The 14493-nt window shown below is 37.4% G+C and overlaps 1 protein-coding gene across 8 annotated transcripts in view; it reads right to left on the reverse strand.

Annotated features, from left to right (window-relative positions):
* Positions 1-2010: 2010 nt before the first annotated feature.
* Positions 2011-14493, reverse strand: part of RAPGEF6 (Rap guanine nucleotide exchange factor 6) — a 227900-nt gene continuing 215417 nt past the window's right edge. For 4 of the 8 annotated variants that reach the window (XM_027547056.1, XM_027547057.1, XM_027547059.1 and 1 more), the window contains 4 exons: positions 10682-10910; positions 8683-9188; positions 6015-6305; positions 3240-5336 (listed from right to left, as the gene is read on the reverse strand). In XM_027547056.1, coding sequence (XP_027402857.1) covers positions 5311-5336; positions 6015-6305; positions 8683-9188; positions 10682-10910 — 1052 coding nt within the window. In that variant the 3' untranslated portion in view covers positions 3240-5310. The other 4 variants (XM_027547054.1, XM_027547055.1, XM_027547058.1 and 1 more) reach the window with 3 other exon arrangements.

The following is a 14493-nucleotide window of genomic DNA, read 5'->3' on the forward strand; positions in this document are numbered from 1 at the left end:
TAATCACATCCAAAAGATTGTGACTTGATATTCCTGTTTTCATTTGGTTCAAAATAATTTCTACTTTCTACTGGGTTATTGAGAGGTATATCCTCTTTAACGTTCCAATTTTGTAATTTTTGTTACCAATTTCCCATTAATTCTGCTGCAGAGAGCCTTCTCTATGAGCATCCAATTCTTTGAAATTTGTTAATAGTTTCTATATGGTCTAATGTATAGTCAGCTTTGATACATGCTCCATAATCACCTCAAAGTAATTATCCTTACACTTTTTTTGGGGGGGGGGGAGGAGACTGTTTCTGCTCTCATTTACTGAGAGAGCTGTATTAAAATTTTATTATTTTTTTATATTAAAATTTTAAATATGACTTTTGCTTCTGATCAGTATGGAGAAATTAGCACTTTATCTTCCTCCCTAAAACAAAAAACTAGACAAAATACATAAAACAAAGCCACAACCACTTAAGACCCTTGACACGAGACACTAAAGCACGTAACCCTTCAGCACATAAGCCCTCCCCTCCACAGCCCCAGCTCACGGCCTGTAGAAAATTCCCGGAATATAGGAAATTCAAAAGAATCTAAAAGCTGTTAGAATCAATAAATGAATCAAGCAAGTCATTATAAAACAATATTTCACTACATTAGCAACAAATAAACGAAAGACCTAGAGACACCTCACAAAAGACAGTATCCAAATCGCCAATAAATTTGAAAAGATGCTTATTAGCATTCCTAGTAATTATGGAAATTAAAGTTAAAACATAAAGATACCAGTACATACTTACCAGAACTCCTGAAAGTAGAAAGTAAAATGAAAAATATCAAGCGTGGCAAGCATGATAGCAAATGTCCCTTCTGTAAACACTTGGAAACGCCACAGGCTGACCAGCCAGTTGGAAAGGAAGCCTCTGGGCCCCTCTTACCTTTGTTTAACAAATGCTTCTTGAAGACAGTGAGATGGGGTGGTTCCCGTGGTGTGATCACTATATCCTTTAATTCAGACAAAAACAGTAGCATCCATTAGTTTTCTAGAGTGGCCATTAACACAATACCAAAAGCTGAGTGGTTAAAACAACAGGCCAGAAGACCAAGAGCAAGGTGTTGGCTGGGTGGCACTTCCTCTGAGGCTCCAAGGAGGGATCTCTTCCTAGTTTCTCCTCCTTCCTGGTGACTGTAGGCATTCTTCCACCAGTGGCCACAACTCTCTGCAGGCTTCACACTGCCTTCTCCTCTGTGTTACCTTCCTTTGCCTCTCTAAGGACACTCAGTATGACAGTTTTGAGGCGAGAGGTAAACAGAAATTATGCAAGTGGAGTTCTTGAAAAGCTGTTTTGCTAATAAAAGGGACACACAAGTTTGCACCTTTCCAGCAAATCCTTTCTTCTTGAAACACTTGGTGGTGTCCTCAGGTGTCTGAATAGCATGCGGAATCTCTGTACCAACCCGAGAGAGTCCGCTGGCAGACTCTTCTGTTATAAAAGAAGAACAAGCTCCAATAGGGTTTAAGCCACTGATAAAGTTGGTTTGTAATCGAATACACTTTTTAAAAAAAAATTTGCCTGCATCAGGTCTCAGTTAGTTGCATCATGCAGGATCTTTGGTTGCAGTGCATGAACTCTCTAGTTGTGGCACGTGGGCTTCAGCTTTTGTGGCTGTCAGGCTCTGGATCACAGGAGCTGAGTAGCTGTGGTGCGTGGGGTTAGTTGTTCCCCAGCATGTGGGATCTCACTTCCCTGACCAGGGATCAAACCTGTGTCCCCTGCACTGCAAGATGGATTCCCGACCACTGGACCACCTGGGAAGTTCCTGAACACACTTTTACAAAACTAAACAACAGGTAGGTGTTTGACAGATACCATAATGTCAACTGTAATTGGACAATTCCAATTTCTCTCGAGACTAAAAACAAAAAATGCCTTCATACCAATGCAGGTCCCAAACTGGTCCTCTTGAGTGACTAGGTGTAATTACCTGACAGGCTCCCACACATCAGCAATAACGTGCAGAGACGACTGATTAGATTCTTTATTGATTCCACCAATGTATTAGTAGATATGATAGTAAATGGTACTTTTACATTCTCTTAACCAAAAATATAACAAATATTTACACTCAATAAAAATACAAAAAGCATACAGAGGCACTGTCTTTCTAAAAGACATAAGTTTAAGAGGTATCAAAAAATAGGAGACAAACATTGCTTGTTACAGGATACTTTACAATCACGGAATTGTGCAGTATAATTGCTATTTGATTATTATGACTGTGCAGTTTTGTCTTTTGCTGATAAGCTCGCGTTTCAATTTTAAAAGGTCAAGTACAACTGCATTCTGTGTGTCAAAAGTAAAGAAGCCTTTAAAGAGCACAACAAAAATTAAAGATGAACTGGGGTTCACGTTTAAATCTGAAAATGTACTTTAACACTTTAGAGGATTTATCCCTTTGCTCTAGCCTTTATACTAAAGGGATACATCTATTTTAATATTACATGTTTTAGAAACATATATCAGAATAAAAATCAGTTTTAAATACACAAGGAGGTTTGGATTATCTCCATGATTACATCATATTTCAAGCCTGGGAGATTTTTAAGGTGGTTATGCAGACTTATCACCCTCACAAAAAATCATTTAAAGGTTTTTCTCTCCCCAAATATCATACTGAAAGTAATCATTTGGAGAAAGTAATAATCTATTAAATTACAATAAACTTTTATGGAAGTACATATTGGAGTTATTAATTCTCCATATCTTTCATTATGAAGAGTTTTTTTGTTGTTGAAATTCATTATTTGGCAAAAGTTTGCAGCAAGGAGTTACTATTTCAATATTCCTGGCTGATTCAGAGTTGTGGTGCGATGAGGGCACAAGTCTCTTTAGTATGCTTATAAATTCATAACATAAAAACAAATGGGGACTTAGAACTGGAACAAGTACAGGTTAAGGCTTCTCTTGTTCTAGTCATGTGACAAACTAAGAGAAGGCAGGAATGTACCCGATAATCAAAACATAAAGATCAAAATGCCACGACGTTTTTAAGGGATACATACATATCAAACTACAAAGCATTTGGCTAGTTCCTGATCAATGTGATCAGCTGATCCAAACACTCACAGTTCAAGCTACAGGAAAACAAAGGCAGCTACAAGGTGCAAGTCCAAAACCACAAGCCTCTGACTCTGTGCAAGATGATTATCGATAACATTAAGGACAACAATTTGAAAGACCTGTTAAAAAAACAGATATTGTGCAAACAGCACATTTTTCTGGGGAGTGGATACAAAATGGTGAGAATAAATACCCAAACTTGATAAAAAGATGGTTATAGCAAAAATATCTTTCACTTTCTTTGTTTTGTTCTGGACATGAAAATAATATTGTGTAAACCAGTGAAAGCAAAATTTATGATCAAAAGACCACTGTTTATAGATCAAACCTTTACAGTGTGACTTTCAAACTATTATTAGATTTTTGATCCAGGTTAATTTCCATTTCAATGGGCCAAGATAGCTATGAAGCCAACTAGCCTCATTCTAACCTTAAATTTCTAAGGCTTAAGTTTCTGATTTACAATTTTTTGCCCATGGGAATTTTTCAGATACGTGATCTTTCCTAAGATGAAGAAACTGTCATTTTGATAGAAAAGATGGACTACTGCCATGTACCAGTTGGAACTGATTTATGATTTTAAAATAAAGGAAATAGAAGGATGATAGAAGGAAGAGAGAGCTAGGGAAAAAATGAGAACAAACTTTTCAAAAGGAAGTCATAAGCCAACTAAATCCTATAAATTCACATATGGACAACCACTCAGAAGTAAACCTATTTTTGGTTGCAAGTTGATCTGGGTAGTGCACATTAATGGCTTTGGCTTTTGTTTTTTTGGTAGTCACAGAAGTTTATTAAACTTTCATTTGCCTTTATACTAAAAAACAAATGAAAATATTTAAACTAAAGATATAGAAAACATTATACTTAATTTTTTAACATGTTGGAAAGTCTGTCTCATCCAGTAAACAATTACTGAAATTTTCATTAAATATTTAAGAGTGCCATGCCCAACAGGAGATACATTTTATATATATATCCTCTCAAGGCCTGAAGTGAGAACCAAGAAATAATCATTTCCATAATTCTAGCTCCTCTTTCCCCCACAAAATTTTCAACCAATCATTGACTCTGGCATGCTGAGCTTTACCTACAGTCAACTGGGAGCTGCAGTGTTTATCAAGATTGAAAACAGCCTTGTGCTTTGAGATGGGGGTGGGGGTGGGGAACACTGCAGAACACTTAGCACAAAGCTAAATTGATCTTCATGATTACACTGCCAATGATAACACATCCATTAAGAAAGAACTCCATATCTGAGTTGTGAAAAATTTTAGTTACAGGTTCCTACAGAGTAGAACTGTCTAGAACTCAGTTTCCATTTATTGGATTTATACTTACAGTTAGATAGAGCATTACGTTCACTTCAGAAAGAATTTCTATACGTGTTACATAAGATAAAAATTTCATTCTTTGGAAATTAGGATTGCTACACACCCCATCATACCCCCTTCCTTTTCCCAAAAGGCTGCTGACTCTGTGCTAGCTTCATTTGGCTTCCAAATCCTGACCAGCAGATGGCAGTATTTTTCCTTCCTAACATCTCAACAGCAAAAGGATTCCTGTTCCATTCAAACAGACCTACATTGTATTGGTGCTACAGATGGTTACATCTCTGTATAGTCGAAAGTATTATCATCCTGTAAAGATGGCTTCTGTTTGGTCAGATCAGAAATAGTTTTATGGCCTCAAACATGAACATCAGTTAACAAGAGCTCCCAATACAAAGAAAACCACAAAACTTCAAATAATAAGTTACTTTTCAAATACATAAAAATATCCTTGGCATTGGCAGACATTCTGAATTTGTCTGTTAACCCAAGTTATGGCTTGAAAATACTACCACTCTACTATCTTAAAATAATGTGTTAAAGGAAAATCTATAGTGATAATATATAGGGAGGACTCAAGTTTGAATTTGTTCTAGTAACTGTGGTCCCAAGGCAGATCTGGTGTGCAAAGCGGAGACTGGTATCCAGGCACAACATCCATAGCTGAGGAAACTATGCATCTGCAGGGATTAAATGAAAGGAAGCATGATTCAGGTTATCTCACTGCTCAGAGTACAGGAACAAAACCTCTGGGTTAGCAGCAGGAGCAGCGTGCTGTGTGCTAGCAACGGCCTGCAGAATCACGAGATGGCTCCGCCCACTCCTTCTTCCAGGACTTTCAGTAGACTTCAACCAGGTCAATACGAAGGCTACACTGCTGAAACCTGTTCATTTTCTGAAAACAACAGAATCACAGTTAAGTGGTAGATCTGCATATTAATAAAGATCAACTAACAATCTAGTTATCTTTTAGAAAGTTAGTTAATTTCAACAAAGAAATCTCAAATATCCCATCAGAGGACAGATTTTACCGTAATGACATTTTTGAGTTCTGACCACACTGAAGACTGACAATCAACTGGAATTCCAAAAGTGCTTTGTAACCACTTTATTATTATTACTACACTGTTTAAAAGGATAAAATTCATTTATTGCCAACTTTGTCAAGTCAGTCAAGTTTTGCGAATAAGAGGAACTCTATCAAACAGCATGACTTCAGATAATTTGACACTGTGATAGTTGGAGTTTCAAGTGCCCAAGCATTAATATATAACACAACTCCACCAATGTCAAGTGTCTTCTCTTAAAATCATCCCTTTTGGCTGAGCTGCCATCTGAAATATAAGAATACTCCATTTGAGCTGGAAAAAGGGTACCGGGCACAGAGAAACAACGAGCTTGTCCTCTCCGTTTACAAAAACACACCATCATATTTAGGCTTTTCTTTTTTTTTAAACAGAGATTTCTAAAGCAGTGAGGAAAACATTTTTGATTACATGAAATACCAGAGTAAAGATCATTCAAAGTGTTAAGCTATTTATTTGAGAGCTATTAAGGTAGTTTGTCAACATACCATCTGCTTCGCTATCTCCATCAGTCACATCTAGTTTATGCCTCTGAGGCTGAATTACAATCTTCGATGGAACACAGGCCACAGGGCTGCTACTGAGAGAAGCTGGTGGCAGTCTAGAGAGGCTGTTATGCATCATCTTTGACCTCTGCACCGCCACACTATACTCTGGAGGTTTTAGGTGGAGGTGGGGTCCTTCCTTTAGGTCCGCTAAAGAAATCCCCATGTATCCTGGAGGAGTGGGAGGTGGCTCCCTATACCTATCCTCCTTCTTGGGTGAGGTGACACAGTACACTGGCATGAAAAATAAGCAATGGAAACGTTAATGAAAAACAGAAGAAATGAAAAAAAACACAAAACTTATTACAATGACAAAAGAGAACTTAAAAAACTGACAAAATGAATATATTTGAACACAATGGCAGTAGATTAAAAACTTTTTAATAAGCTTAATAAACTTGATATTTAAATTTGTGTTTAAAATACATAAATTACATTGGGTTTTACAAACATTAAACAGTGAGACAGTTGAAAGAGACCCTGACGACAAACTTCTTCCTTTCACAGGTCAGCCTGCGAACCACAGAGGTGCGACAGATTCCTCAAGGATACCAGCCCCAGAGGCAAGTCAGAAACATTTAAGAATTCATCCTGAATATCTAAAGTGTATTAAATGGGGAGATTTTCATAGAAATGACACTTAGGTCCTCTGCTGCTGCTGCTGCTGCTAGTCGCTTCAGTTGTGTCCAACTCGTGCGTGTCCAACTCCAGCCCACCAGGCTCCCCTGTCCCTGGGATTCTCCAGGCAAGAACACGAGTGGGGTGCCATTTCTACTGAAGCGCTACTTTCCCCTTTCTCTGATAGGAACCACTGTTTCCTGGCACTCCAGGGTAGATAAGTTGTCATTGCTGGCATATAAATAACTTTAGAGAGGAACTAATTCCTTCTAGGACCTTATTCCTAACCTCTGCTTTGTGCTTAAGTGAAGAAGAAAAACCATAATTTTAGGAAATCTACTTTAAGTTAACTTTCTCTGATTTTCTCAGTGGGCATTAAAAATAATAGTGACTTAAAATCTTTTCCCCTACGTTTGTACACCCTGGGTCTAAAGTAAAGCTTCAAAAAGCACCAGAAATAGGTTAGATAAAGAGGAAGGTTTCATGAAATTAAGACCAATTCACAAGACCCATAGGACTAGTAACTCTGAATGTCTTGATGATATCAGTAACTTTTAAAATACAAACACTATCTAAATACATGGGGAAGGAAATGGCTGCCCACTCCAGTATTCTTGCCTGGAGAATTCCAAGGATAGAGGAGCCTGGTGAAGAGTCGAAAATAACTGAGCAACTAACACAAATCTATATGCAATAAGAAGAGACTAAATTAAAAAGGATCATTAAAATCCTCCCTTCAGAGAATCAAGTTTGTCCATGCTGAAATTTCTACAACTTTACCAGTAAAATCTGCAGATAATATCAAAGTCAGAAGGATTTCCATTCCCATCTGAGGAGAATGGAGCGAGGAGAGGGTAGAGAGCTTAAGAGAACACAAGCATGAAGAACATTAAGAGATCTGCCCAGAGTCAACTAGAAATGAACAACAACAACAAAAACACGAAAAAACATTTTAAGTCTATTTTCCCAAATGGATAAGAGAAAGCTTTTACGCCCAGGCACACACATGCTTGTGTATCAGTATACCGGTTACCTCAAAGGCTTTAATAAAAAAAGCCCTTGGAAAAATGAATGAACTAAAAACCCCGAAGTATAATGAAATAAGATGAGTAAAAACTATGCTATAAAAACCACGTCTTTTACATTTAGTAATTTAAATTGTTACCATGAATATGATATAAAAGAAAGAGTTGATTATAATATTGATTCAAAATAGTCACTTCACACAAAAGAAAACCAGGTGCTACTATGTCCCAGGACTTACATAACTCAAGAAAGAAAGGGAAAAATGTATTTGATAGACAAATACTAAAAGAATACACCAAGAAAGCTGTGTGCAGTTACAACAGAATCCACAAACAGAAGTTGGCACACGCATAATATGCACTAGGCAGGTATAACGAAATGTATTTTGGACTTCTTTCTTTGCTCTTTTTGGCCATGCCGCACAGCATGTACGATCTAAATTCCATGACCAGGGATCGAAACGGTGGTCCTTGCAGTGGAAGCTCCGAGTCTTAACCACTAGACCACCAGAGAAGTCCCTGCTTCAGACTTCTTTATCACACATTTTCCCCCACCTGTAAAACCTAAAAGTTTTATCAGATTCAAAGCTTCTAACCATGCATGCAAAGCAAGAGGGGTTCAAACAATTTAAGAGGTGGCAAAGAGAATAATCCCTTTATTACTACTGCACAGTAATGTAATATTTCTTAATGAAACCAAAAAGATCCCAAAAGCAAAACCAGACATATAAACCTGTCTCCCTAATTAAATTACTGCATGTCACCCTTTTCATTTTAAATGGCTTGACTATCTGACCCAAAGCCCTTGAGAAATCATGAACTTTTTGAAAATAATTTGCATATGGAGGAAGGAAAGAGAGATTAGAATAAAAGAAAGGAATTTTGCAAGAATAAAGTTCTGGGCCAACGTCACGGTTTACCACTTAAATTCTAAACGCCACAGATATGACAAAGAACACATAACTTACCAATCAAGCCCTTTTCTGTACTTGAAGTAACAGTTTTATAGACTGGGTCGATGCCCTCTTTGTGGTCCAAGCCTTCAGATGATTCAGCTGGGGTGTTCTCCAGCACTCTCCGTTTAACTGTCCCATAGTTTGGTTCGTATGTGTCAGACAGAGAACTAGAGGAAGCCCAACTCTGTCTCATCTGATTAGTCTCTAGGCTTCCTTTACACTGACCACAAGTTCGAGAGCAGCCTTTGGGACAGCTGTAGTGCTCACAGTCAGTGGGTTCAACTTCAGCTATGGGACCATCCAAATGGGTAGGTCGGTAAGAGTTCAAAAACTCCCAGCCTTTGGGGTTTGGAAGACTTTGGAAGTTGTCATGGGAACTGCTTGAGCAGGAAGTCCAACTTCCACGACCACTATCAGCTGTTTCTATAATGATGTGCTCATGAGAAATCTCTTCATTGCTCACAGAAGATGAGACAGCTAAACTCTTGTTGATTAGAGATGGCTTTGAGAGTGTCCACCTAAAATCAGAGACACACAATTAAAAGTAATTTACTGGCTTAATGGAAAAACTGCCTTCTATCAACTGCCTACAAGAGACTACAGAGCATAGATCACAAGTGCTTAATGCCCACATAACCCTGTGAAAAAAATGTCACTGTAATCAATCATCACTAAACTTCTACTGGCATTAAGGTTTATACTTAGCTAGAAACTCAAAATACTTAGCAAGGTTTCCTCAGCATTCTTCTTGAATAAAATTAAGTATACATTTTCATTCTGGGTCACACAATGCTAGATTCTCTCCATGCACACAGAATTAAGAATTTTAATTACAGGAATCATGTTTCATTTTTCAGCATGTCTCTGAGGTACCAAGTAAACAGCAACTTCCCCAATTACCTACTACTGAATGAGTTCTATCATTTCTAGCAAGGGTTCTCAAACTTACATTCATGGGCCAAATCCAGTCAAGACTGTTTTATTATGGTCTTGGGCAAAGCATAGTTTTTGTTTTGTTGTTTTTTTTTTTACATTTTTAAACAATTTAAACAAAATAGAACAAAATACTCCAAAGATTTTGAGACAGGGACTGTATGCAGTCTGCAAAGCCTAAAATTTGTACTCCTTTAAATGGGCCTTTACCTGCTCACCCCAGATAAGGTTTGTGAAGTCCTGATATTTGGTACAGAGGATAGACCAGGATCTGCAAAGTGGAGTCCAGGGGTAAATTTGGGCCTCTATACCTGCTTTTGCATATAAAGTTTTACTGGGACGCAGTAAAACTGTTTGTTTACAAATTGTCAAAGGCCACTGTGATCCAACAAGAGCAAGGTTGAGCAATTGCAACAGAGACCTTACCGCTTGCTAAGTCTAATGTATTTACTAACTTTTACAGAAAAAGTTAGCCGATTCCTGGTCTAGAGAACCACAGTTTAGAAATCTTTACAAATACGATAATGCTTTACTACGTAAAGTATACCAGATTTAACAATATCAATTTACAGTCAACTTTCTCAATGCTTTCTGAAGACTTCCATTTTGTTTGATTCAAAATAGAAATTTAGAGTTCACTTTTGTTTTTTTGGATTGCCTTTTCATAGCTGGTAATTCTTATGCTCTAAATCATACTTTGCAAGAACAGGGATCTAGGACTAGTCTTACTCTCCCAATCTGTCCACAGTGTGTATAGTACTTTGAGGGTACTTGCCATTACACACTCTGTTTTTGAGCAGTCTCTAACCTTACAGCCAGAATGCAAGACACTTCCCACATACCAACAGCATCTTCATGTTGAATTCTTATTGATCAAAAAGATATATATAAGTTATGTGATTTCGGTAACACTTAAAAAATGAGCACCCCTACATCTTTCAAAACAGTACTTATTTTCATATAAGTACATATAAGATACCCCCTTTGGTGGGGGCGTCCATGTTCAAATTAGGGAGCACTACTTGCTGTGGCCACTTGGCTTGAGTTTTGTGATGGGAACACAGGCAAGGATGTTTACCCAGGGCCAAGCTGACTATGGTCTCCTATCCCTGAGGAGTGCTCTGTCTTTTCCAATGCTCCAGTGGATTCAGGGACTGCCACAGCCTGGGAGGAACACCGTTCATCCTGTAGAGCTGTAGACATGGAGTCAACAGAACAATTGCTCACAATGCTGGACCGTGAAGAAATCTCACTGTGGCTGGAGTCAGACAAGTTGTCAGATTTAGCTGATGGTATAAGTGTATAACCTGAATAAGAGAAGACAACTGATCAGACTACAGAACAAGTGAACTGGAGTGGGGAGGGTCAGGGAGAGGATTAAACAAAATATAAAAAAGAACAAAAACATAAAGTGAGTGTCAGTGTCAATCTCCATCTATGCAGAAGCAATGGTGCCAATCTTCTATCATGCTCCCTTACACATCCATTCACCTACCTACCTTTATGGCACCAATCTAATTCCAAATTCAAGAAACAGAACGTTAAAACACAGTATTACTGAGAAAACTAGTTCAAAGGTAAATCTGCCCCTGGCTCTCACAGAGCTACAAGCATTTAAGAGAATAAGAGGCATTAAATATATTACAGAACATTAAAAAGAAGACATCTTGAACTTCTCATCTTCTTCTTAACTCTATGTTCCCTCCCCTATGATTAACATAAATATTTCAAGGCCTGACTTAAGTGTTCAAAACACCACCTTGGGCTGGGGGTACGTAAGGGGAGTTAGGACCCAAGGGAAACAATTTGTTTTTTCAAACTGCAAATACTTACCGTAGATACTTTGCTTTAGTCACCTAAGAAGTCTTGCCCAAGCTGAAAGCCACTTGTTTTAGTATTTTTAAAGAAATTGTTTTAGATTTGTATTTACTCTTATACCTAGTTTCCTTTTTCTTCATCAATTTAGCAGAGTATTAAACAGCTGAACTGACAGATTTAGAAGAATGTATCATGAAAAAAAACCAGCATCTACCTGTTTTAAATTGTTCTATGACTTACTGCACAGCAGACATAACTAGAGAGATTTTCTTTAGCATTTTCTGGAATGAAGGGGTGAAGATGGAGTAAAGTAGAAGGATCCAAAATCAAATCTGCAGTGTGATACTTAATGTACCCAATCACCTGTTTTTGTAATTGTCAGAAAAGTGCCAAACATCTGTTGTTGTGAAGTAAAAGAAAATGCTGTAGTAATCCCAGCAAGGAGTAGGTAGCAAAGAAGGAAGCAATTATCTTCTCGTTCACTAAGAGAATGAGGTTCTACTAGGTGCATGACCTTTGGGTCCACTCCTAGAAATCTCAAAAACTATAGCCTCTATACTCACACATAGTTCAACAACCAAAAAATGTGTTAATCAATAACCTAATTAAGTAGTTTCATTAACTATTTCAAAAAGGAAAATTAAGACTCAGAAAATGTGTGATCTATGTATCTGGCTTTGTGCCAGGCACAGGACACGCCAAGCCAAGCCAATCATTTGACTCCTCCCCAGTTCTCTGATCATGGGATCACTGCTATTCCTCAGTGTCCCACATGAAGTGATCCGTCAATTTTCAAGAGGACCAAGAAAATGGATGTGGTAAACTAAAAACAAAACTAAAAAATTCTTCCTCAAAAGAAAAAGTCACTGTTCTTTTATCCTGGGGCACAGACTTGCTTTACTGTTTTAAAAATAATTTCATTCCTATGTCTGTTAGATCAGTATTTCTCAAATATAATTAATTCTAAGAATCATCTGGAAGGCTTATTAAAACACACATTCTTGGGCCAATTTCTAGCAATTCAAATTTATGAGGTCTGCAGTGGGACATCGTAACTGTATTTTTTTAAACAAGTTTCCCATATATTTTTTAACTTGCCAGGTTAGACTATCTCCTCCTCCTCTGACCAGAGTGTATATGAAAAGTGGATGAATTAAAAAAAAAAGTTTATGTGGACAAGATATTATATAGTTTCTTGCCTTCCAAACACTTCTCTTTAGCTTATAATGTAGTTGCAGTAATAAGAAAGCAACACACATATGTAAAGGCAAAGGTTTTGATCAGATCATTACTGGGGTTTTAATGTAAAAGTAAATACTGGTTCCTAAAAAGTCTCCTCTACTTGCTGTACTCACAGACCCAGCTGTTACCAGTAGAAAATAAAGCCAACCACAGAAAACGAGAGTATTAAGTTTACTAACATTAGCAAAATAACATACATACAAATAAGGCACTTTAAATGAATACGATTTGGTTGCTGGAGGATACTAATCCATAAAATGCTCAGAGAAAGTATTTTAGTAGTTGGCTGCCTCAGCCTTGACAAATGACTTAATTTAAGTTACATTTACATTAATAAATGAAAACAAATTTCACACTAAAATTAAGTAAAGAACTTCATCAGAGTGTCTTTCTCCTTTTAGACGTGAATCGCGTATAGAAGCAGTGTAAAGTGTTACTGTTGCCTCGGCTATTTGAATTGAAGATGTCACTCCCTTTCTCATCTTTGATGTTGCTTCCAACATCCTTCACTTTCTCACAGCTTTCTGTAGCTTGATTGTGATCTGCGTCCTCTTTTTTGCTGTTGGCTAGTCTCTCCCTTGAAAGAGTTCTTTCCCTAAATCTTCTAAACGGGGATGTCATTCTTTTTCTGGCTGTGTTGTCACAGCTTGTCCTGTCTCTATTCTCCTCAGTGGCCTTCTCGGTCCTGTCTGTTCTTTTGGCTGTGCTCCTGGTAATCTGAAGGATTTTCTTTTGCAAGTAAACCCCACCTATTCCGGGGCAGCTCTGGCCACTGATGTTGGTGCTGGACTCACGGGGAGGGGATGAGGAAGACCCTGAGAGGCGCAGCAGGATGCTGTGATCAGATAGGATACTGCCAACTGGAGGGAGAGATGCAAAAACCCTGTCATGGTCAATTAATTCTTTCCAATTAATCACAATTTACCTGGTTTATATAACATTTTACTATCAAAAAATTTTAACATCTTGACAATATCTGAAAAATTAAAGTCTAACAACATACTTTTACTACATGGAAACTCTACAGCATAAACAAGACAGAACACAGGAGAAAGGTTACCTTGATTAGAATAAGCTGGTAATAAAAAACTGCTGAAAGTAACCCAAGCTGCTAAAATCATAAGCTAAAATATGACAAGAGTACCCAATAACCAGAAATATTTCTTGAAAGTAATTATGTCTAGAATTTCCAGGCAGATTCTACTAACAAAAATCAGACAGGACTTCATCAGAGTCTCTTTCTTCTTTTAGACTTGAATCGTGTATAGAAGCAAAAATCAGACAAGATATATAAACAGAATACACAATACATGTATTTATAAAGCACAATGTCCGATCCAGTTTTCTCTCCGAGGTGGAGAGGTTCCCTGCCTTAAGCATCAGGGAAGATAAAGGTTAAGGCCTCTTGACATCTCACTTTTTCAATTCTTTGTTTAAATTCTCCTGTTAAAAATCCTGAGTGTAGGCGTCTTCTCTTTTTTTAGTTGAAAAAAAAAAAAATCGGCTTATTTTCTCAATTGTTAGAAAACAAAGAACTATTTCAAAGTATAGCAAGAACCAAGAACAGAGTCTAATAACATATTCTTAGTTTAATGGCATTTTTGTTCAATCACTGACCACTGGCAAAAATCTGTCTATGGAAATAAACCACCAGAAATAGTTTTGAAGAAAAGACTTTCTTCAGATTTCTAAGACTTTAAAACATTACTATGTTTCTCACAAATCTATAAATATCATGGTCACAAATCTATAAATATCATGTTCAATTGCTGGCCACCCACTGAAAGACACAACAGAGAGAAGACTTCTCTATTCCAGTGGTTAAAATGG

The sequence above is a fragment of the Bos indicus x Bos taurus genome, chromosome 7, assembly GCF_003369695.1.
Source record: "Bos indicus x Bos taurus breed Angus x Brahman F1 hybrid chromosome 7, Bos_hybrid_MaternalHap_v2.0, whole genome shotgun sequence".
In the NCBI taxonomy this organism is placed as follows: Eukaryota; Metazoa; Chordata; class Mammalia; order Artiodactyla; family Bovidae; genus Bos; species Bos indicus x Bos taurus.